At 37.3% G+C, this 25597-nt stretch overlaps 1 protein-coding gene across 1 annotated transcript; it reads left to right on the forward strand.

Moving 5' to 3' along the window:
- The first annotated feature begins 20828 nt into the window (after positions 1-20828).
- On the forward strand, positions 20829-22218 carry LOC149214833 (uncharacterized). The gene has a single exon (XM_089390982.1). The coding sequence runs from the start codon at positions 20960-20962 to the stop codon at positions 21929-21931; it is 972 nt and encodes a 323-aa protein (XP_089247108.1). The 5' UTR covers positions 20829-20959; the 3' UTR covers positions 21932-22218.
- Positions 22219-25597: the final 3379 nt, after the last annotated feature.

Consider the following 25597-nt stretch of genomic DNA (forward strand, 5'->3'; position numbering starts at 1 on the left):
TTCCTATTCTAGTCTAGGGATTGACTAAAATAGGAATCCACACTCAACTGCTAAAAATAGAACTTCTATGTTTAGCACTTCCATTTTTCATTCCCTGTTGCCCAATCCAGCACTGGTACCCAAACTGCTATTTTTAGCAGTGCTATTTTTAGCAATTTCTTGTTGCCATTTTCAACACTCCCTCTCAACAAGAAAGGCTTCCTCTCGAACCCGATCCTGTACCTTCGGAATGTTCTGCATGCAACACTTCTACCAAGTGTGGTTGCTCTAGCAACTCTCGAAACAAAAAAAAACTCCCAACTAACCTCTCTATTGGGCTAGAAATATACTCTGATGTTGAAGCTCTACCTGCTACTTACAAGTGCTCCTTCTCTAACCTCTGTGCTACTACAACATCTCCATGCATCTCGCACCATTTCACACCTCTCTGTGCTACCCTGCACTGGGGCAACACACTTGTGCCTCTCGCATTGTTGCAGCCTGCTAGCTTTGCGATGTCCTGGGATTCCCTGCACTGTAGCTCTCTCCTCTGATCCATCTGCATTTGTCTCTACCCAATCACTTAGTTCTACTACTCCTCATCGGGGCTCTTGTAGCAAAGTCGAATCAAAGAGGTTGGGTACCTCAAGGATCCTACCCCCATATCAGCCTCCGTGGGATGATCACTCCACATCGCCCCACCTCCTACCTGGAGTTATGGCTGCATGTGATCCCTCTGCCCACCTGGCTTGAAGTTTCCCCCTACTAGAGGTCTCTCCATGAGTAGATGTCTCTACTCGATCTCCTCTCAGCTTCCCCTATTGTGGCTGCTCCACAACCTCCTGAAGTTGTTGCACCAATCGTGGCTCCTCCACAATTGTCTGAGACTTCTTCTAGCGCTGCATTTTGAGAGGTAATATTCTCTCCCTCTCAACCACCAAGTCTCCATCAGTTGCCTTGCTACTCAAGGCTTTGCATGCATCTTGAACCTCAAGAGCATACAGGTTCTTGACCCGTGAACCAATCTGCTTCACCTGTCTAGTGATGATGTGTCTAAGGAAAACCTTTCCCTTACTGAAGACTATATCATAGCCTCTGTCTTCCAGCATCACGATCGACACCAAGTTTCTCTTCAGTCCTGGTACATACTTGGCATCGGTCAAGGTAAGGCGAGCTCCATGCTCCCTCTGAAAAATAACCGTGCCTACACCTGAGACACTGTACTTTTCATCATTACCCATAGCGATGAGTATCTGGAGATCTTTCTCCTCCAAAGTATTGAACAAACTCTTATAGCCGGTCATGTGGAAAGAAGCTCCACTGTCAAGAAACCAACCACTTCCCACTATGGATGAAACCATGCATGCAAAGAGTGTGAAATCCAACTCGAACTGTGAAGAAAGTGCCTCACCTTGAGATCCTTCCACGGATCCCTTCTTGGATTTCCTCTATGGATAATTTGTAACAAAATGGCCCACCTCATGACAACGAAAGCATCGCACTTTCGATTTGTCAACCTTCTTCCCACCATGGGGAGAACTGGATTCGGAAAGAGAAACCTTCTCCTTCCCCTTCTTTGCCTTAATTGCTGAGGCACAGTTCTCTTCATCCTCCATGGATGAAGAACCATCTCTGGTGCTCCATCTGATCTTCTCCTACATCAAATCCGACCATAGTCTTTCCCAATCTGGCAGTTTCTCCCTTCCATTAATCAAGTCCTAGTAGCTATGCCAGCTCTTAGGAAGGCCAGGGAGTGCTAGACTCACCATGTCATCATCAGCTGTCACGATCCCTACACTTCCAAGCTCATCCCTGCATGAGGTGAGCTTGTTCAGATACATAGAGATCGTGTCATCCTTTTCACACTTGATCTTTCGAAGTTTGTCCTTCAGTGCTAGCTTCCTCTGATCACTGCTATTTTGATAAAGATCTTTCAATGTTTTCCACATCGAAAACAGAGTCTCCTTCCCATGGAGGCTCGAGACAATGTGATCTCGAACTCCCTCCAAGAGGATTCCCCTAGCTCTAGCCACACACTTTTTCCATTCCACCAGTTGAGTAGCATCAGTCGGCTTCTGGACTTCTTGATCAATGAAGCCCTTAAGGCCATTATCTTCTAATACTACCTCCATGTGATCCTTCCAGGCTATATAATTCGAACTGCCATCAAGGGCATATTCGAGTCTCAAACCATAAAATGCCATCAGTGAAATAGATGTGATAAGAACCGTTGAGGGACTAAGTCCCCTAGGATTTTGGGTCAACACCCTAGCAGAGCGGGGGTTATCTACAGTAAAAGACAAGCATTCCACACAGACATGATACTTAAATAAGAAAACTATGCGAAGAGAGGTGCACCTGGGGGTCCTTCGTTCGGGTAGATCCAGCCAGGGTCCAAACCCTCTTGGAGTTCCTCTCGATCCTTGAACCTGCAAAACAGCCAATTCAAAGAAGCATAGCAATATATGGACAAAGTATCATATAGAAATCAACTTCATAACTTATTTAAACATGGTTAGTTATACATTGAAACAATTATTCATATGTAAACCATAACAATAACATCATATGCATAAAGAAGATTGATTTTGGAGACAATTGTTTCCTTATTGCAGATAACTAAAATAGAACAAGGAATGATATCACCTGAATCTTCCTCTCGCTGGCTCCAAGCAGAACTGCCCTCCGGGTCCATCCAATCCCAAGTCTTCAAAAGGCTCCTTCCATGACTCACACAAGGATATCTCAACTAGTGAAATGACATCATAACTCAAGGAAATAAGGGTTCTTGTAGTGGGGGAAGTGTTGGAAGCATAGGGATCTTCAGACTTGATCAAGGATAATCTCAGCAGAGTAATTCTCTCTCTTCTCTCCTCCCTTAGGCCTTCCCATTGAAGCATTTTTATACTTCTCCCAAAGTAGTTTTTTAGTTGGGAATTCGTTGGGAACAGTTGGGGCCATGAGCACTAATAGGTAATCAACAAGTAAAACCCATGATCTTCACCCGAAATTAAGGAGATTTAATTTTTTTTAAGTGTTTTAAGACATATATGCGGGTTGGGTATACACTGACCCACGTACACACGCGTTTAGCTCAGGGAAATGTCACGTACAGGGAGTAAAACATTGTTTTTTAAGTATTTGGACCAAGTCTGGAAGGAGGGGTTGCCCTAGGCCATAAATGCAGCATCACAAATATCAAGAGTGAGATTTGGAGCTATAATAAGAACTCAATTCAATATTCAGAGACCACAAACTTCAACTTCTACCTTCTTGTATACTGTTCTTCCTTGATCAACTTGGCTCCGATACCATGTAGAATTTTCACTACAAATCAGCTAGCTCACTGATATCATGTAGAAATTTCACCTACAGATCAAACTGATATATGCAATGTACTAAAGCATAATACTAGATCTACATCTACCATAAACTTTGCGGAAGCTTAATTGAACATGAGCAACATCAATCATGAACAGATATAACTGAGAATGAGAAGTAATCAACCATAACATAGAAGATATAACATGGGGAAAGCACCAGCCTAAAACCCCATCTCTGTATTATCAATCAAGTGGAAATCCTCAACAACATACAAAAAGAATCAGCTCAAAATCTATCCTTCTCTCTTTGTACTCTGATGATGAAGCTCATGGACTACCTAGGCCTGAATATATAGGCTACACAAGTCCTCCAAGCTCATATTTCCTTGCACCATTTTGATTGGGGTCCAATGTCATAACATGTGCGAATTGGCCACATCATACCTGTTGTAACCTCAGGTCCAACTACGCAATCCATAAGGAATAATATTCCTTCTACATGCAAGGAATATCCTAGCAACTGATAGTACATTGTCCCTCCATCTGATCTCAACTGGGTCTCTGTCTAAACTGACATGCATGAGTTATCCATGAGTGAATCTTCAGTTATCTGAAAATACTAGTTGTTACATGCATGCAAGCATTAACAAACTGAATTTCATTAATTTAAAAAACTATTAAATTAATCTAACTGGACTTGACTAAGTTAAACTAAGTCAACTGATCATACTCAATATCTAACTCATCCTTATCTCCTTTAATCAAGGGATAAATTCCTCAATTAAAGAAGAAACTATTGTGTGTCCTCACCTAGACTTCAAGTTCATAATTCCTTAACTAATTAACTCAAACTGAATTAATTAATTAATTTACAAACTGTTGTTAATATCAAATTCGAATTTTACTACCTATTTCTAGTCCAGGGACTGACTAAAATAGGAATCCACATTGAACTGCTAAAAATAGAACTTCTATTTTTAGCACTTCCATTTTTCATTCCCTATTGCCCAATCCAACACTAGTACCCAAACTGCTATTTTTAGCACTTCTATGTTTAGCAATATCTTTTTGGCATTTTCAACATTGTCTTGATGGAACGTGTTATGCTTGTCCAAGCTTGTGAAAAATAATGCGCTCATAAACTTGTTGTGGAATGAGCGTGTGCGAGTAAGTGACTTCGACACTTCTAATCCAATAAGGGAGCTTAAAAGCATCAGCTCACCAAGAAGTGACTATGGAACGAATGATCGCAAGATCAACTGTAGGCTCTAAAGTTTGGTTTTTATGCAAAATTTTGGAGGGTGTTTGTCGTAGCAACAACACTTGGAAACACACTAGTATAACTCCAACTTCTCTTCCTTGGTCAATTATTCTTGTGCAGTGTCTATTTCTTCATAAAGTATTGATTCATCATTCAGATTACCATGGTTTCCCCAGTTACCCCGTGCATAAATATAGTGCCCTTCATTCCTTTACTCAGTTAAGCACAAACATAATATTAACGATCACACAATGTTTCAAACTAGAATAGGATAACGAAGTTCGCGAGCTTTAAATATTCTGAGTATATATTTTCATCTCTGGTGTTGCTCCTCTGCCATCATGCCTAGACAGCACACCAATGGAGTTACTATAGGAACAAAAACATTTCTCCGCTGCCAATGATCCTAGAAAGTACCCCGACGAAGTTGCTTGCTTCACCTATTTGCACAGGAAGCCTTTCTCTTCTTTCACATTTATTTATTTATTTAAAGAGGACTGTGCATCAACACTTATTTATTTATGGGCAGAAGAGGGATCCTGACTTATTGAGATTAGGAGAGGTTGTCCCTTCAGAGAAGCATAAATAAGACCTATGATATTGGTTTGGTTATTTAGATTTTCCCCTTGTCCTTCTCTACTTGATTGGATCAGTTTGAAAACACAGAAACATAAAACCGAGTGCAAGAATGAGGTTTCCATAATAGACATGGAGGTCATGGTTCGACACAAGGCTTTCTTAATGCAAGGATCGTATTTTCCATCAAAACATCATCAACCAAAATATCTAATGCAGAAAAGGAAGAAGGATAGAGAGTTAGCCAAACGTTACAGTGTTACAAAGTCATTTTTATTTTTCCACATTCCCTTCCGAGCCAATAGAGCGTCTTCATGCAAGGTCTTATTGATGGAAAAAAAGGAAAAGACACAACATAAGCAAAAAACAAAACCAAAGCATAATGCAAGAGAAAAGTAACAAAAGACAAGAGAGACTAAAGAGAAAAAGCATAGGATGAGTGCAAGAGAGGGAAAACTAGGATGCAGTTAATCCTACTCCTAACCTAACAACTGGAAGGTCGGGGTCACGTATAATGAAACTTCCAGTGAAGACACCATCGTTGTTTCTGACCTACAATGAAAAATATATGATCGATTAAAACATATATAAAGTAGTGTGCAAGAGAAAAGATGAGAGCTTGAATAACTTGCACAACAAAAGGAAGGTCTTGCCTGTGGGAAAAAAGATGTGACACAACTGCTACTTTCATCCAATTCACATTCTGACCTTTTCGACAGAAAAAATAATAGATAAACCTCGAAGACTTATTGTTAATGCACCTTCTTTTGTGTCATCTTGATTAGCAAGCATGAGAAAACGCTTAAACTTGTCTATCACAATGAATCTTTCTGAGTAAGATTGCTCCAATCATTCAACTATTTGATAGTAAAATTCATGATGATCCTCTTGAAAACCCAGAAATATTTGAAAAGATGAATTTTCAATTAGAGGCAAGGGATTACGATGGGAATCTTGTGAGGGAAAACAGATTTGATCATATTCAGCAGTCATATCAAGACAATGAGGACATGACATAACCATCAACGAACGTTGAAGCACCTCAACTGCTCAACAAAAATCCGAATATTGAGATATTGAACGATGAAGATCGAAGGATGTAAAACAACTATCATTGGATGTGTTGATGGAAAAATGATAAGCTGAATGATAGTCATCAAAGAAAAAATAATGATCATATGGGATGATTAAAGCATCAAACTCCCAGTGTGTAATTAACCAAGATAAATCAATTTGGACAGATCTGTGAATGCTCTGAAAAACCGAACCAACTTCCTCGCAAGTCAAATGTGACAAACCATTTTCCTGTAACTGATGATAAACTATACAAGCATCATAATCATCAAAATAATTTAAAAGGGATGCCAGCACAACAAATTCATGAGACCAGTCAGGGCATGGTGAATGGAGAAGAACTTGATTCGTACAATAACTCGTGTATTCATTATCACTCAAGAGGATTTCAGGTGCAATGAAGGGAAATATTTGCAATATAACTTTTTCAAGAAGAACCAGGAGATGACTATTGAGGAATGAATTCAATAAGAATTATTCCTTCGACCAAAGATAATCCTTGGAATGATCAAATTCACAATTCCATGATTTTGTGAGAGGTACACATTCCAAACCCGAGTTTGATGCGAGAGATTTGCATGAATATGAATGAACTGAAACAAATTCTTGAATCCGGTCAGAAGTAAAATCTTGAAAATTTGAAAGATCGCATCCGATGTATCAAATATATTTAAAAAAGAAAATTTAAATATAGTGAAACCATGAAAAGAGAAGGATTATGCGAAATAAACTAGATCTGGCTTAGTTGAGGTAGCTTACCAGAGTTGTGAGATCCTGACACAACCAACAACGGAATTTGAAGTGCCTCGATTTCTTGACAAGTCTCGAAATTTCAAGGATTGTAAAATCAAATTTTGACAAATCGTGCATGGTGTGAAGATAGCGACTACCACTAATTTCAATAAGACCACTGATCACCAAATGGAAACCATCTCGGTCACTGATTTTATCAGATTCTTCAACTTCAACAACCGTTGTTGGAGAGGTAAATCCCCTCTGCGGACAGAGGCGATCCCACTAGCCCAAAATGGGTCTAGCAACAATCAATTCACGCTACCATGCAAGTTCCTAGTTGCATACTAAAAGTGGATTATGAGAACCAACCTGGAGTCCAACGCCAATGTTGAAGAAGAGTTGATACTCCCGTCCCCTTGCTCCGGCAGGTCACAATCCTTGCGATCCCCGCGTATGGATACCTACACATGCAAAGAACAAAACGAGAACAAGCATAAAATCCACTAAAATACAACTATATTTCAATCAGAAAGGAAATAGATCAAACATTATCATAATGAACAATAAGATCGGAACCATAATAGTAGTCGTTTATTAATGAATAATAAACAAAGAAAGATACAACCAAGGTTCTGACGTTGAACCTCTCCTCTGGCTGGGCGAGCAGCTATGTATGTCTTGCAATAGACCTTCTCTCTCTCAGACTTCCGGCAGCATAACCTCCCTATGCTTCAAGACTCTTACTATCACTCAAGACAAGCGTTATCACAACTAGCATTACTCCAAAAACTAGCTTGTCAAATGCATGAGGACAGACTTTTATAGATGGAGAAGGGAGGAAGATACAATGCATCAGGACACCCATTGTGGATTGGCATTATCTCCAAAAAGCCGCTATGGATAGATGTCAAGGATAGATGATGACTCTCGACATCTAGAAGATGAGCTTTATCCTCAAAAGACTTCGTGACTTGAAGGGAAAAAACATCTGGGCGCGCGTTTGTCAAAAATCATTACCAAACTTGGTTGGCGCGGGTGTTGTTCTAAGACAGAGCGCCAATGGTCGCACCCTCTTTTGAGGATCTCATTGATTGGCGCGGGTAGGACATTGTGGACCCGCGCTAATGGAAAAAGGGCACTTTTCAGGGATATTTTGCAGAAGGTGTCTTCAGGGAACATGAAGTACATACTCAGGGGAACATAATGCAAGTGTTTTTAGGTTATGTCACTGCTCACAGGTCCCGGAATGCGTCCTCCAAAGTACGGAAACATGGGTAACAGGGACGGTGACCAATGGTGACAAATTGCTGTGTAACAACCGTATTACTCAAGTTGAAAGATTCTTCTGATCGCAAATTTGAAGATGAATAAAACGGGGAAGTTTCATGAGCAAGCTGATTTGAAGAGTTGTCTCCATGCAAGACAACAGATGATGAGGGATGGAAAGAGTACTCAATGATTCAATTTTTTTCATTTGCATCATGGATAATTTCACAGCCTTGTGTAAATTGAGAAGATAACTCATTGGATGAAGAACTTAAAGAGCATGGAGTATCCATGTTGCAAGTAGATGCATTGCAGACGGTAGAGCACAAGGGATAGTGAGATGAAGAGGAAGTTTTGATAAGCACATCTTCTTTGACCGAATCAGATTCTGGATCTAAAGTAAAATCTTCATGAGAAACCAAAAGATCAGCTGGTACACCTGGGCATTTGTCCTAGAATTTATGCAGTTGTTGCAGGGCCGAAGATTGCAAGTCGAATTGCAGACCTGAGGAAGAAGGCTGAGATTCTCACTTGGAACTGAATTTGTGAAGGATGACCATATTTTACTTGGAACTGAATTTGTGAAGGATGACCATATTTGACTTGGAGAACTTTGACTTGATTGAGAAATACTTTTTGGAAGGTTGACTTGGAGTTCGAGGAGGTCTTGAACTTGGTCTTTGGGTCTTGGAGGTCTCATTTTGATTTGATTCTATAAGAAGATGATTGTTTATTTTTTCCCCAATTATGGGGTTTTTCCCTAGCTTGGAGCCTATATCTTGTGTTCTTTGTGTCTTTGTGATCTACATGTTTTTGGTAATTGCTTGATGAAGAAATAAAAATAAATAATAAAGAGCCAACAAATATCACAAGTAATTATCAAGTAAGGAGAATCAACATTAATCTACAAATACCTTCATTTTCCAACACCAACAAATCTCATGGTATGATTGAAGATGAGTATGACATATGAATGATGTATGTATCAATATGAATAATAAGTGTGTAGACCAATTAATTTGAGTGGGATATACTCCCTCGAGAGAAAAGTAAATTATAAATAATAACTAATAATAATTATACTCACTACCAATTTAACTAAATATATTAAATTAAAATAAATATGCTTTACTCATTAAAATCCTAGATAATGGCGTAGATGTTATTTCAGCAACATAAGCCCAAGGACGCAATGCTACAGAATTTTAAATTTGTGAACCAACAACAACATGTCATAGGCATTCGACGTTGCCGCTGCTGAGCACTGAACTGCGCAGCCCTAGCCAGAAGAACGCAACACACAGCTGCCCCTCAGCGGCCTCCTGTTGTTGAGGCTTTGGTTTGATGGATCCTCTAGAGGACGGAGATCCTCTCCCTGATTTCCAACAAGAAACTGAAGGAACAACAAAAGCTTTTGCCTCTCTCATATCCGCAATGGGTCCGGCCAAAAATCGACCGTCAATAACCAAGTTTGTTAAAAGATTGGAAGACATTCCTGAAATCTCCCTTCCCCATGCTCTCCCTCGCAGATCGGCTTTGTCCCTTGTTGGGCGTGGATTAGTTGGGCAGTTCACTGGGTTATGGCCTTCACCCAAGACCATCCAGAAATGGGTAGAAAGGAACTAGACTGTGTCAATAAATGGTAAAATTTCGATCAGTTTCTGTGGAAGAGGATACTACAACTTCCACGTTGAAACCAAGGAGGATCACAATCTGATATTTAGGAATGGACCATACTTCATGGATACAAGAGGACTATACATGAACAAATGGACACCAGATTTTGATCCAAAAATGGATGTTCCTAGCGCTGTCCCAATCTAGGTCAGGTTGCCGCACCTTCCCCTTCATTGTTGGGGAGATGATTCAGTTAAAGCTATAGGAAATGCAGTCGGGAAATATATAGACACATGTGAACCAAAGGAAAATATGCATGCATGTGCCAGAATCTGCGTAGAAGTGGATCTAGGGAAAGGGATTTCGGAGGCGATCAAAATCAAAGTGGATCAGTGGACGCACATTCAACAACTGGATTATGAGCAAATTCCTTTCAAATGCAAGGTATGTCACGAATATGGTCATTTTGCTAATAGATGTACAAAAAAAAAAGAAAATGAAAATGAAAATGCTGAAGACTCAGAAAACAAATGGGACATCCAATAAACAACCCCTTCACTCTTCATCGCAGCCCCTCGCATCCTCTGACCTCCTCCCTTCATCACCAAAAGCAGACAACAACTCTCTCATTAGCCTAAATCCTTTTGGGCCATTGGACCCCACAACCCCCCCATCCCCTAGATCTCCTCCCCATACCCTCAACCCCCCAGCATCCCCTCCAATCTCAAATACTCAATCTCCACCCCCTCCTTCAGTTGACAGAATTCTAACAAGAAATCAGTCAAAGGAAACTCTTCAAAATGTAGAACATAAAGAAAAAATCAGGAAGAAAGTCAAACAAAGAACTAAGGGATGAAGTTGTAGCAAAGGAAATGGCATTAGGTACACAACAACCAATGGAATCCTTTTTGGGAAGAAGCTCAGGAAACAATGACAAAAGCCAACAAAGAGGGAAAGGTCCCTTGCACCACCCAACAAGTAAATAATGATAGTGGTCTCTTGGAATTGTTGAGGATTGGGATCACCTTTAAAGAAAATGCCACAAGAAACATTCTGGGAAAAGAAAATCCAGACATTCTTATGATTCAAGAGATAAAATTCAAAAATTATGAAGGGGAAGCAATACAAGCTCCAAGAGCTTCAGGCGGAATCTGCACAATGTGGAAAAAAGGACATTGGGAAATGATACATCAAAAGAAAGATCAGCATTGGATACAAATAGATCTAAAGCAAGCAAGCACAAAAGAGAAGTGCAGCTTCATAAACATATACGCCCCCAATCATTACAAGGAAAAAGAGCAATGTTGGAACACCATAAAGGAAGCAATAAATGAGATACAAAATGGGAAAATAATCCTTGGAGGGGATTTAAATTTGGTAAGAAGTATAGAAGAGAAGTTTGGAGGGATATATCACACAGACCCATCCAAGGACGCTTTGGAAGCAATAATGGAACAACACAACTTAATAGACATTCCCCCCAACAACGGAAAATATACCTGCAACAACAAAAGAGTGGGCAAAAATAATATTAAAGAGAGGCTCGATAGAATACTGATTCAAGAAAACATAGCAACAGTTTACAATTCAATTAAATCTAAAATCCTTCACACCACAACATCTGATCACAAGCTGGTGGCAATAATGATGGGCAAAATGGAAAACCAAGGACCCCTTCCATTCAGATACAACCCAATATGGGACAGTAATACAGAATTCAACGAACTAATCAAGGAAGCATGGGCACCAAGAATATCGGGATCACCCCAATATATTTGGGAAACAAAATTAAAAATTTAAGAGCCAAGCTGAAGGAATGGGCAAGAGAAAAAGAACAAAAAGGAAAACAGGGCTGCAAAAGAAAATGGACAGCATACAAACTGAAAAAGAAAATAAAGAAGAAGACAAGCAGGATTATTTAAGAGAGAAGGAGATATTTTGGGAAATATACAGGGAAAACAGGAAAGAGGAAGAAGAGGCCAGACTAAAATCTAGAAGCCTTTGGCTCAAGGCAGGGGATAAAAACACCACCTTCTTTCACAACACCATTAAAATAAGAAGAGCAAGAAATCAGATAGAAAAAATACAAGTTGACGGTCAAGAGGTCAAAGGTGCAAAGGATCTAAAAAGAGCAGCCCACAAGCATTTTAAAAATCTACTTTCAGCTAGTGAAGAAACAGCTGAGTATGAAAGCTTCCTACAACATACAAAAAAAAAGAGAGCAAAACTCAGAAATATGCAAAGAGATAACAGAAGAAGAGGTAGTGGCGGCCATATGGAGCCTACATCCAGACAAAGCCCCAGGGCCAAATGGTTTTACAATAGCTTTCTACAGACTCCATTGGAACATAATAAGAAAGGATTTCTTAAGAATGGTGAAGAACATCTTCAAAAAAAAAAAAAAATGGAAGCAACACAAAATCCTCCTATCTTGCATTAGTCCCAAAAGAATCCAACCCCTCCACTTTCAATAGATTTCGTCCCATCTCCCTTTGCAATTCCTCCTATAAGATCATCACAAAAATAATTGCAAATAGAATCAAAGAAGTTCTTCCAACAATAATATCTGAAAATCAAGGAGGATTTGTGCCCAACAGGCAAATCATAGATAATGTAATTATTGTATAGGAAGTCGTTCATTCCAGCATGCAAAGAAAAGAAAAAGGAATCATTATCAAACTGGATATGGAAAATGCATTTGACAGGGTCAGCCTCCCATATCTAATGGCAGTTCTAAAAAAACTTGGATTCTCTAAAGAAATAATAGAGGTCATTCAAGCTTGCATCACTACTCCATGGATTGCTCCTCTTATAAATGGAAGGCCCAGCGAATTCTTTCAAAGCACAAGAGGCCTCAGACAAGGATGTCCACTCTCCCCCTTCCTATATATTATAATGGCGGAAACTTTAAGCAGAGCATTGGAAAAACAAAGAAAAGAAAGAAATATCATTGGGCTTCGAATAGCAAGAGGAGTAAAGACCATAAACCACTCCTTGTTTGCGGATGACACTCTGTTATTGGGAGGGGGCTCTACAATAATTGCAAAAATAATCAAAAGAATATTGGATAATTTCCTTCAAGTTTTAGGTGGGCTCTTAACCAACACAAAATGCAGAATATATGGCTGGAATACCCCTCCTAGAACCATGCAAAGGATTTCACAAATCCTAGACATCCCCATACAGGAAAAATGGACTCATTTATTTTATTTGGGACTCCCCATCTCAAAAGAAAACATGAAGGCTGAAATATGGACCAAACAGATTGAAAAAATGAAAAACAAAATCCAGAGTTGGGGAATGATGTGGCTAAATATGGCAGGGAGGGTGATATTAATCAAAGCACTCCTGACAGCCCTCCCAATCTACCAATATGCAATAATCTTGGCTCCAGCAAGTTACCATAAACAAATGGAGTTAATCTTAAGAAGTTTTCTATGGCGGGAAGGGAAGCAAGAAAACAAAAAATTTAGTTTGGTCAAGTGGGAACAAGTAGTATTACCATATGAACAAGGAGTCTTATCCATCCGACTACCTGGCCTCATGAATGCTGCCATAGGAATGAAAATAATATGGAGATTGATCACAGGAAAAGAGAGCTGATGGAAGAAAACTCTCGCCTCAAAATACATGGACAGCTCTAGGAGAAGTCTGTTGAATGGAAATATCCCATCAAGACAGTGTACTCAAGTCTGGAAGTTAGTAAAAAAGACAATCCCTTCAATGAGCAATCATATTTCTAAAATCCCAAGCAATGGAAAAACAATATCGATTTGGGATGATAGAATTATGGGAGAAGAACCTTTAAAAACACACTCAGAAATTGAGGGCATTCAAAAATGGATGAGAGGTAAAGGTCTAAATACACTACACTCAATCTCTCTTTGGAATCAGAGAGAATGACAAGAATGGCAAACCTTAACAATCCTTGCAAATCTGGAAGTGCAATGGGTCAAATTAAGGCAACTTCTTAAAGGGGCAGACATGTTCTGAGAACTCATAATCAACATGCAGACCATTTCGCTAACCAAGCAGTTAAAAGAACTGAAGGGAGCACTCGGGAAAATAAAGAGGAATATCATACCTTTGTTCCTTAAGTCCATCCAAAGGATAATAAGCATGAATCCTCTCAAAAAGAAGAAACAACGAGTATTCCCAAAAGAAATTAAAAAAAAAAAAAAAGACAACAAGATTTCAACAAAAAGAATATCACTGCAAAAACAATCAGAGGGTCACGAGAATCTAGAGGAAAAATCAAAGAAAATAAAAAAATCTCAAGTGTTCTGGCAGCAAGGACGATTGTGATCAAGCACATAGGAATTATGCAGCAATCTATCTCATCAGCGATAGGCATCAGACAACTCTCAGCCTTTTTAAACACATTTGGAATTGTATTATCTCTCGCAGCTTCATTCCCAGGCAAACTTGTTTGCTTCGTTCGCCCCTCATGGCCTCTGCCCTGCTCCAAGCATCTTCGTCCTTACTGAGTCCCGTTTCGACTTCTATTCATTGTCATCCTGCTCTGCATATCGTCCTCACTCCAAATAAGCTCTCAGCCAATTCTAGGCCAGTCGTTGTGCAAAACTACAATCATCCTTTTCACCCCACTCACTCCTCCACTAGAAATCACCTTCGCCCTCTCTTTACTCCCACCCTCTCAGCACCACTCCTCCCTATCTGTCACCCTCAGGATCGCCAAGTTACATCCTCTCCAGCAAGCAACAAAGATCTTCATCGTAAAAGACTTGTAGGCAACTACAACAGAAGAAGGACCAATTCAGGCAACACAAGACACAGGAAGCACAACAACACAAGGAACAACAAGCAGCTCAAGAGGAATAAGAGGAAAGAAAATCAAATGGAATTCAACCCCATAGAAAAGGTAGCAAGGAATGATGCATGCCCAACATGCAAAGCAAACAAATTCATGATTAATAGACTCCAAGAATCACTGAAAGATATCAGGTCTGAAATGAGAATGGAGTATAGCTATCAGAAGAGGAACATGGAAATGCAGAAAGAAGAGATCATGGCTCTTAAAAATAAATGCAAGCATTTAGAGGAGGCAGTGACATACTTCAAAAACAACACCATGAGCCAAGAAGGTGAGAACTCTGTTAACTATGACAAGAAGAAACAACCTTCTCAGGAGCAGTCAGTGTACAAGCCATGAAAAATTATCAGAGAATCAATGTTATGTAAATTTGTTTTACTAGTAGGTCAATATGTTAGGCAGTACTCAAGAATAGCCATAGAAATCTATGAAATTTTGAATACAGGCACAGGAGAAGGGACTGCGTTCCCAGTACATTCTCAATGCTTAGTTTCCTTCTATGTTACAGTCGATTGTAATAGGAGCTTGCTCCATCACAACTTTTGGTAATATATCCACCATCCGATTTTATTTAAAAAAAAAAAAAAACATAAGCCCAAACATTGTTGATGTCGTAGCAAAAGATTATGATTAAAAAACTGACATAAATACCATAGTAAAAAATTAGATTTTATTAGAATAAGGAAAAAAAATTAAAATCCCTTTTCTCAAAAAATAAATAAATAAATAAATAAAATAATAATAATATAAATACTCTTATACTTCTTTCATACCACTATAATATAATATATATATATATATATTCATGAGTAAGCACATACATCGAACATTGCACGTACAAACACCTTTGAAAATAAACAATTCCTACGAGTGCACATTCCTTAGTCATATTCTATTTTGAAAGTTGAATATGAAATACATAATAAACCTATAATCTTAATTCTTAAATTACATGGTATGAATAAGTTTGAAAATATTTATTATAATTATTTTTCATATGTAATATTAATGCATTATATGAATTTTTTTAGTAATATTAATAAATAAAATATTTTAAAATATTACATTAATAGAATTAAATTACATTGTATGAATAAGTTTGAAAATATTTATTATAATTATTTTTCATATGTAATATTAATGCATTATGTGAATTTTTTTAGTAATATTAATAAATAAAATTATTTTAAAATATTACATTAATATATTAATAGTTTTTAAAATAAAGGTTTAGTAATTAATTCATTATTGGTTTTGTATTAATTATGTTTTAATTATAAATATTTTTTTATTTACTAATGTAAAATATTACATGATTGTTTTTTAATAATATATTATGATTTTTTATTTCTTTTTATTGGAAAAGAATTAAAGTTTTATTGTATAACTAAATTGAAAGCCACAAAAAAATAGAAAAAGTTAAAAAATAAGAAAAAAACTTATTATTAATGGAAAAAGCTAAAAACTATTTCAATTATTTTTTTACTTAAAACTTTTAATCTTATCAAGACTTTTTAACATCATTACATACATTAATGTATATAATATATTATATACATACATTAATTCATATAATATATAATATATAGTTTCCCGTATGTAGGTATGAAACAAGTGGCCATAGACAACATCCTCGCTATCAATGGCACACACGCTCTTCAACCTTGATATCCCCACTAGATGATGCTCATTGCCATACAATGACTCCCCTATGACCTCATCAATCTGTGTACCCATGTAATTGTAAAGCATGCCAATGTGGCAACCTTTCAAACTCCAAGCATTTACTCTGTGCTTTGGCCTAGCACACCCATCGTACTGGCCTCTTTGTCTTCCCACCACAGGGATGGTTATAAGCTCTAGAAGAGGAACTAGACTAAGGTTCGAAAGATCTATCTAGAAGCATAGTTGTGCTCCACTCTTGTGTAGTGCTTCTACAATTTGCACTCACTGCTATCACACTCTAATGGTCTGTGAAATGGGACGTCCTCATCATGGGAGCAGAGGCAGAGGAAAAACCCTCTTCTCCCATGGCATGATTTTGGAGTTGATTGGTTTGATGTCAGTATCCCTTGTCACTACCAATGCATGGTGGTGTATATGGAAACCTCAAACCTTCACAACGTGGGGAACTACACATGGGCTCTAGGAAATGCACTCAAACATCATCTTAGTGATCATGGGGAGGGCTCCTTGGTGTTCAAGGTTCATCTCCTCAACCTAGAGTTCTACCTGGGCCATGTTAAGGCAGCATTGAAAGACATGGCTAGAGCCTCAAGCCTCCAGCTACACTCTCCCACCACTTCTGCTATCACCTCCTCAACTCAGAGTTCAGTTGCCACTTTGGAGCATGGCACCAAAATTCATGAAGGAAACGACAATGGTCATCCTCCTGACACATGGAATCAAAAACAACTTAGCATGGACATATCTCCAGCTCAGGACATTCCCTCCATGTCAGAGGCCCCTGTTAGTGACTCGGGTGCAGGGGTCATCCCTAGGCCAAATATTTATCCTCAATCGAAAGCCGATGATTACTACGACCCAATGTCGATTCTAGAAGAGGTTCTTGAGTAGCACATGGAGCACCAAATTGACTTGAACAAGTTCTCTAAAACCACTTAGGCATCTATGGCTTCATACCTCTACTATTTTCTTTACTCAACTCTGTACTCAAACTGTGGGAATCGTAGCTTCAACCTCTCTATCTACCTCAAGACATTTTCCCCTTTCAGCTATGCACCTGGTTCTCTCGCTCAAGCCAACATTTTGGGAATTTTGGGATTTTATTTTTGTCTCACATCTTCTGGGCTTTCATGATATAACTAAATGTTACAGTGTTATGGCTCAATCACTAGTATAATATACCTTATGTAAATTTCATGTAACACAGAATCTGCTTACTATATATATATATATATAACATTTTACTAGTTGCACAATATTAATTATGTCAATAGGTATGTCTATTTTGAAATAGGGTTTCAAAAATTTTAATTTAGTTATTAATAATTATTAGGTGAATGGTACGGAGTTAAACTCAATAGAAATTAAAATATTATAGAATGTTCTTAATAGTATACACAAATCAATGACTGAGATTTATTTTCAAAGTAGTTATGTCTTTTTTGCCTTTTAATTAAATTCATTAATTATAAACAAATGTCATATAAATGAGTTATGATTTTTTTGGCATATGGTATTGATAAGCCATGATATTAGTCCATAATATTATAACAATCTCCATGATAAAATATGGGTGAATCTCCATGATAAGAATTTTAGTTATTTCTATAGGACCTTCCTTTTGATTTAAATATAAATAATAATAAGAAGAAAATTAATTTAATTCATGATTTCTATTTATTTTACTTTTAATTTTTTCCTTTTTTCTTAGTCTTTTTATTTTATTGGTTTGACCATATTATTATTTAATTTTTGTTATTTCTATATGACTTTATTTTGATTGAAATATTAATAATTATAATAATAAAATTAATTTAATTTATTATTTATAATTATTTGTCAATATTTCTAAAAAAATTGTTTATTAATAAATAATAATTTTTTAGTCAAAATTAGTTCTTATATTATAATCGCTAGAAAACATCTCTCTACATCTTTTAATTTGATGCCAAAATGTCTAATAAAGTAAGTATTTTGATGTTTATTATGAATTAATACATATTGATATTTACTAGCTATTTAATTTATATAGTTGTGCTAATAATAAAAAGATAAAAATAGATTATGTTCAAATATTATCACTATCCTCCCGGATGCAGGTGATCAACAAGGACAGTGAGGTGGCAGTAGATTGGGTTGGTGTGTGGCTAGACCACATGGCCTTCCGTAGACTGGCACAATGGTCTAAAATCGGCATTCACAACAACAATAAATGCACTTTAAGTGGGCATCGTCTACAACCTGTTAACCGTCACCCACTTCGGCTCTATGCAAACATGAATCCTCGAGAGAATTTCACCTCTGCATCTGTCCATCAACCTCTGCCACTGCAATGCCTCTGCCCTCAAGATGCTGCAGCACCCAGCTCCCGCACAACCACCGGGAGACGCTGCCACCTCTTATGCTGCATTGATTTCGGCCCCGGAATTCACTTCACCCAGAGCCTGGATTGCCATTTTGTCTTCCATTCGGCCCTTGCTGTTAATCCCTCCGCTGAGCAGTCCGTAAGTTCAATTGCGTCTCTGCACCACACTGTGCCCAATTTCGGAAGGAATTCTCATACTCCTGTAGACAACATGCCAAGAATGTGACACCGTATGCGCAGCCGCAGGGGCGGAAGTAGAGGAAGCCTGAGTCACCCCCGGCATTCTCCTATTTTGGAAACCACTTCATCCCTGGCCGAGCAGGCTCCCGGGCGTTACCCAAATACCCATAGTGGAAGAGGTCGCCTCCATTCGGTGCCCCCGGCCTCGCCTCCCAGTAGCTTTCCATCCATTTCTGTTTTGTCTCCTAGAGGCACTCCATCCCATCCACAGCTACAACCCCAGAATGCTCAATTCACTTTCCGCTCTACCTTGAACAGGCCCATCATCACGACCACTATCTCCATTTTCTTTCACGAGGCGGAGCAGGTCATTGAGGGACAGGCCACAGAGGTTGGTGGTCGCACTAGCGGAGCAGGGCACAATGGGTGATGGTAGCACTAGAGTAATTGAGGGACAGGACATTGCAGGTGGTGGACGCACCACAGAAGGATGCAGCCACACCAAAGCCGAACCAGACATGGCTCAGACGAGCATCCAAGAGGCAGGGAAGCGGAACACTGAGCAGGAGACGAGACGTGCAGGGAAGGAGGTGTACAAGGGCCAGCACGCAGACGAGGTAATGGACCCTTATTGTTGTTTCATCGAGGAAGAACACCCGGAGCAGCAGGCAAGCAACATGGAGACCCCGCATCAGGCATGTGACGACATGGAGAAGTACAGGCATTTCATCGTGGAGGAACACCCGCCGTCTCCGCCATGCTCCTAGTCAGCCACTTTGATTGTCGTGTGTCTGCCGCACAGTCTGCCACTCAGCATGCCACGTGTCTCTTTTCCCAGGTTTCTGCAACTTTGCTTTTTAGTTTTATGTTTCAATGAGGTTCCAGGGAAAAAACTGCAGGTTTTAGGCTCTTCAGCTGGATTTTGTTTCATTATGAAAACTGAGAACAAACTGTGTGCTTTGCTGGTTTCCCCTGCGTGGGCAGCAAGCTAATTTTTTGAAATTACTTTTGCTACGGACTGGTTTCCCTTCTTGGGCAGTGTAGATCTAGACTTTGTTGTTTTTTGTCATTACTCATACATAGATAAATACAAGCTAAAACATTAGTGTAGAATATTTTTTTTAGTAATAAAATTAGCATAACTTAGGAAAAAAAATATTATCATTATCTAATTTACAACTATACACTGCTCCTATAAACTTGCTCTTTAGAAAATTTAACCACTTTAAACTTGCTCTTTAGAAGATTTAAATCTTCTTTTGCTTTTACGATATATAATTTAATCCTCATTTGCAGATTTGATCAAAATATATAATTTTTTATATTTGATCAAAATTCTTTTATATATTCAAAATAACATGTCCATATACGTATTAAAAAATAAATCAACACAAATTCAACTTTAACTTTAATTTATAAATTTTGAAAAAAGAAATGGCATCTAAAATAATGATTTAATCAAATTCATAAATTTTGAAAAAAGAAATGGCATCTAAAATAATGATTTAATCAAATTCATAAATTTTGAAAAAAGAAATGGCATCTAAAATAATGATTTAATCAAATTCATGATAATGAATTTACACTGAAACGTACATCATGCACAATCCAGAAGTGTCCATAGCAACCTTCCAGAAAGTCAAAACCAGCGGTTTGGAATTTTCGTTCCATAAACATCCACGCATATCATTTCCAGTTGTCATTGGGATCATCCCTTTGACAACTCAGCTCTCCACACTATTTTGACATGTTTATAAGGCCCGAAAGTTGTCGTCAGATTTATCGAGCCGATAAACATTGTCCTACGTGTAAAAGCGAAAGGAACGTGAGGCCTCTAGAATGTGGAAGCTTCTAGAACTTCATACCCCTCTTCTCTTGAAGTCAATTCGACTTGTCCACGGCCTAAGAATGTGGCGGATTTTCAAAACAATACGGGTGCCTTGTAGCGCACGGTTCCAGTGTCCAATCTCCCATAAATTCACAAAGGTTACCTCGCACGACCATTTTAGCGTTGCCCCTCTATCCTGCTATCAATCCATCACCATTCTGAACTTATTTTGGCTATGGGTACATTTATAGGCCATGTAGCGCCCGGATCAGGGTTTCTGCTCATCGGTCTCTGGCACCTGTTCAATACAATCAGAAATTACACGCAGTCTCCATGGGATTTCCACACTCGGCCATGGTTTTCTGCTAGATTTGGCAGAGGGAAGCTAAAATACGTGGAACTTGTAGCCATTATAGCTGGGTCATGTTTATCGATTTTGGCTGAGCTGTTCATCGGGCCGAGAAGGCATCAGCCCCTGGCAAACGACTGGAGCATCCCGCCGGAGCACCTCAACAACTTCGAGCACTCCTCCATATCGTTGTTCTTCCTCATCTACGCTTCTGCGGCTCTGTACGCGGAAGCCTGTCGGCTCACGATTCCGCCGGGGTCTCTGCACGTGATCGCGGCACTGGCTTTCAGCCAGGAGCTGCTGCTCTTCCACCTTCACTCGGCCGACCACATGGGAGCTGAGGGGCACTACCACTGGCTCCTCCAGCTCATCGTTGCCGTCAGTTTGTCGGCCACGTTGCTCGAGGTTCCGTTCCAGCAGGGCTTTCTAGTGGCAATAGTGCGCTCCGCGTCATTAGTGTTCCAGGGGGTGTGGTTCATCCACATGGGGTTCATGCTCTGGATCCCGGCCTTCGTCCCCAAGGGCTGCCAGATGCAGCGCACCGGCGGTCACGACGTGGTCAAGTGTGCGAGCAACGAAGCAACGATGCGGGCCAAGGCGCTTGCTAACTTACAATTCAATTGGTACCTTGCCGGCATAGTGTTGTTCACGATCATTCTGTACACCAAGATGGCCGGGCACCAAGACAAGGCTCCGCTCACGTATCAGGCCCTAGGGGTTAAGGCCGTGTTTGACCACGATATTGAGCTGGGAAGCACCGATAACGAGGGCGCCTGCGCGGGACACCGGCGGTCGCTGGATGGATCCCACAGCTCTATGGACATGGAAAGCATGAACCCTCTTAATCTTGAAAGATGAATAATTTCCAGTGTGTCCATTTCCAATTTCCTCTATTTTTGGGTCCTTCTGTATATTGACAGTTGATTAGATGTGTGTGGATTTTAACTTTCCGCCAAATTTGGCGGCGTGTATCACTCCGTTCAACGAATTCCCACGGCCGAGGGATGGCTCTGGAATCTGGGACAGAGAAATGTTTTTCCGTCTCTTGCCGTCTGTTTTCCTACTGGATTTCTTAAGTACATAGCCCGCGCGCTGTAAAATTTTGTAAAATATTTTTATTTTTATTAAAATTGTTATTATTATTAGAGGAGTATTTTATTCTGTGATATATAAAACAAAAAGAGGCGGAGAGGACATCTATGCCTTTGGACTCTTAGCTTTAACTAACATCTTTAATCTCCGTTTGTTTTCCTACTGGTAGATAGCCCGCCACTGTAAAATTTTATAAAATGTTTTTATTATTATTATTGTGTTCTATTTCGTTATATATATATACGTGTAAAAAAGAGAGGTTGAGAGTACATCTACGCTTTTGGATGGTTAGGTTTAATAAATATTTTTATATTTTATATTTGAAAAAATAAATATTAATAATGTAAAAAAAAAACTATGTTGTAAATTTCTGTATTCAAGCTCCATAATGAATTAATCAAAGTTTTTTTGGTAGAAATCACATGACAGAAATAGGGCCCTGATGATGAATCACACTTGGTTCGAAACCGTTGGCTAAAAAATTTTCTCATGTGATTTTTAACAAAAGACTTTGAAAAAATTTATTTTATAATAAAAAAAATTTGATTTGTGATTTGAAAATAGCAACATCTTTAATTTTTAAGAAAATAAATATTAACATTTTTTTTGGTAGGTAGCCACCCATGGGATTTGAACCAAAGACCTATCGCAAGGAATTGCACCTATTCACTGTCAATCCAAAGCCCTGTGAGCAATAAATATTAACATATTTAATCTTTATATTTTAAAAAATAAATATTAATAATAGAAAAAAGAAAAAAATATTTTATTATAAAAAATTGGAATGTGGTTTGAAAATAGAAACATCTTTATAATCCTATAGAGAATAAATATTGTATTTTTGATTTGAGGTAATTAATATTAATAATAAAAGGGAAAAATTATTATAATAATTAAAAAAATTTGAAATATGTTTTCAAATTATCATTTTATTTATAATTTTTTTTAATATAAATTATAATTTTTATTTGAAATGAATTAAATATATATATATATATATATATATATATATATATTTGTTAAAATATGTTTCAAAGATATCACTATGTTATTTAACTCTTATTTTATTAAATAAAAATAAATTTAAAATATCGCATATTTAATTATATTTGCTCACTAAACTGAGCAATAAAATATTCATGATTTAATACGTTTCAAATATCAGTCTTTCCCATTAAAAAAAACTAATGAGTAACATTAAATTACGAGGATTAAATCATTATCAAACTTTTTAAGATGTAAAGTTTGTCATTCAATGTCAAATAGGCAGGCTTTTGAGTTTGCTCTTTATAAAGAGGTTGAAAGTGTCTACGTTGGAACCGCACCATGCATCTTTTTAGCTAGCCAACCAAGAAGAAAGGCAAGTTGTTAACCGAGAGGTAATTTAACAAAATAAAAATAAAAAAACAATCCATTTAGGTGACCAAGGTACCAACTTTTCCCTTACTTGAGTCTTTGGTAATCATTATAGAATCATTAGTGATTTTAGGCGGGTTGTGTAGAAAAAGGAGGTTGACATTTGTCAAAATGCACACCATGAGTTTAAAGTGAGTGTCCAAGATTGTTCAAAATTATAGTTATTTTCCCATGTTTAGTTCCAATTTTGAAATAGGTTGTTTTTTACTTTAGTTTTTCTTTTTAGCTAGGATCATCTTTAACTTTTCCCAAACTATAGCTTTAAAAACAACTCCTTTTAAATCAGCAACAACAATGGGTAGACCTGCTTTTTTACACTCTTGTCAAATTCTAGAAAAAAACAAAAAAATATGAACTTAATACCAAAAAAATATGAATGGTTTTAGGAATTCTAAAGTCTTCCTCCCTTCCCTCATTGTGACTCCAAAGAACTTAATTACAACTTAAAACTAGAGCAATGACAAATGACCTTGCTAGTATTTTTTTTTTGGGCCAATTTACTTATAATTTTCTAGATTAAACAAAAGAAACATAAACCATAAAAAACAATCTATAAAAAAATTCATAAAATAAAACAAAAAATGGTGGTGGAAAGGACCAATGTCCACAAGGGTGAGTGATCGAAGGTGGATGGGCAAGGGTATTTAATCCCCTTCTCCTCTACATGCATTGGAGGTCCCCAACCTTCAATGTTGGTAACAATAATCCCCATAGAATAAAGGGGAGAATGAAGAATACTGTCTTGCAATGGTTCCAATAGATTGTGGTCCCTACTTGAGGGCATTATGAAAGAACGTGAATAGTTTGAAAAGTGTAGAAACTTGAGAAAATAGAGTTTTGAGTTTGAATGGGCAACGTGGGCATTTATAAATAGATGTTCATTTTTTAACCAAACTTCATATAACCAATGATACAAGTGATGACGTTGGCCATAAACCATTTCAAACTTTGAAAAGTAAAAAATGGCTAACTTTACACGGATTTGTGGAAAAATAGAGCACCATCCGGGCCCATTACACTAATAAAGTCTAGAGTGGTATGTAATATTCATGTCGACTGCGAAATTTAGAATAGCGAAATGATTTCAGGGCGTGGAATACTAGCAATTATTTTGGTTTTTTGGAATTGACGAGTATAAACGGTTTTGTTAGTTGTTTGTTAAATAATTTTATTAGTAACTATCACTAAAATTTGATAAGATAATTTTCGGTTAAATACCAATTTTATATTGATTATTTAAAGTATCTTTTTAAATGTATAAATCAGTTTAATATCTTGAGAGGTATTTTGATTATACAATTTAAATATTTGAAATATGTAATGTTTGAATATTCAAATGTGGAAGATTATAATTTTTTTCAAATTGAATGGAATATTAGAATTCTTTTTTTAAAGAATAATGAGTATAAAGGTTTTGTTTGTTTTTCTTTATGAGTCACTATCAATAAAATTTGATACACTGATTTATTTTCAAAAGGTTTGAGGCATTTCGATTATACAAATTAAATATTTGAAATATGTAATTTCTGAATATTAAAATTATTTTTTTGTAAGTATTGTTTTTGGTTTTTTCAAAATTTATTATATTTTGATTGTTTTTTTAAAGGAAAAATGATGATTTGAATTTTAAAATTAATTAAAATATTTAATAATAAAAATATTATTGAATATATTTTTGGGCAGTTTAACTATAATAATTGAAGTAATGTAAAATAAATGAAAATATAGAAATTTAAGGTTCAAATCTTCTTATTTGCGATCTGGTTTAAGAGAAGAAGACATATCATACACTCCAGAAGTATATTATTCTAGGACTAAAAACAAAACAAAAAAATCTATATAACTTATTAAAAAAAAAAAATCAATATTATTCATCTTAATTTTTCTTTATCATAATTATAAAAAACATTATATTATAAAAAATATTCCTTTAAAATATTAAATAAATTAGTTAACTTATTATGCTATAATTGTGTCCATTTGCAAATTGAGCTTTCCCAATTTTAATTTAATTAT

This window comes from Pinus tabuliformis, chromosome 1_1, assembly GCF_031772625.1.
Source record: "Pinus tabuliformis cultivar Carrire ecotype Pingquan chromosome 1_1, CPIR1, whole genome shotgun sequence".
In the NCBI taxonomy this organism is placed as follows: Eukaryota; Viridiplantae; Streptophyta; class Pinopsida; order Pinales; family Pinaceae; genus Pinus; species Pinus tabuliformis.

Bases quoted from the DNA above. Each gene is read 5' to 3' on its own strand.
- LOC149214833 (XM_089390982.1), top strand. From the start codon at position 20,960: ATGGGTACATTTATAGGCCATGTAGCGCCCGGATCAGGGTTTCTGCTC.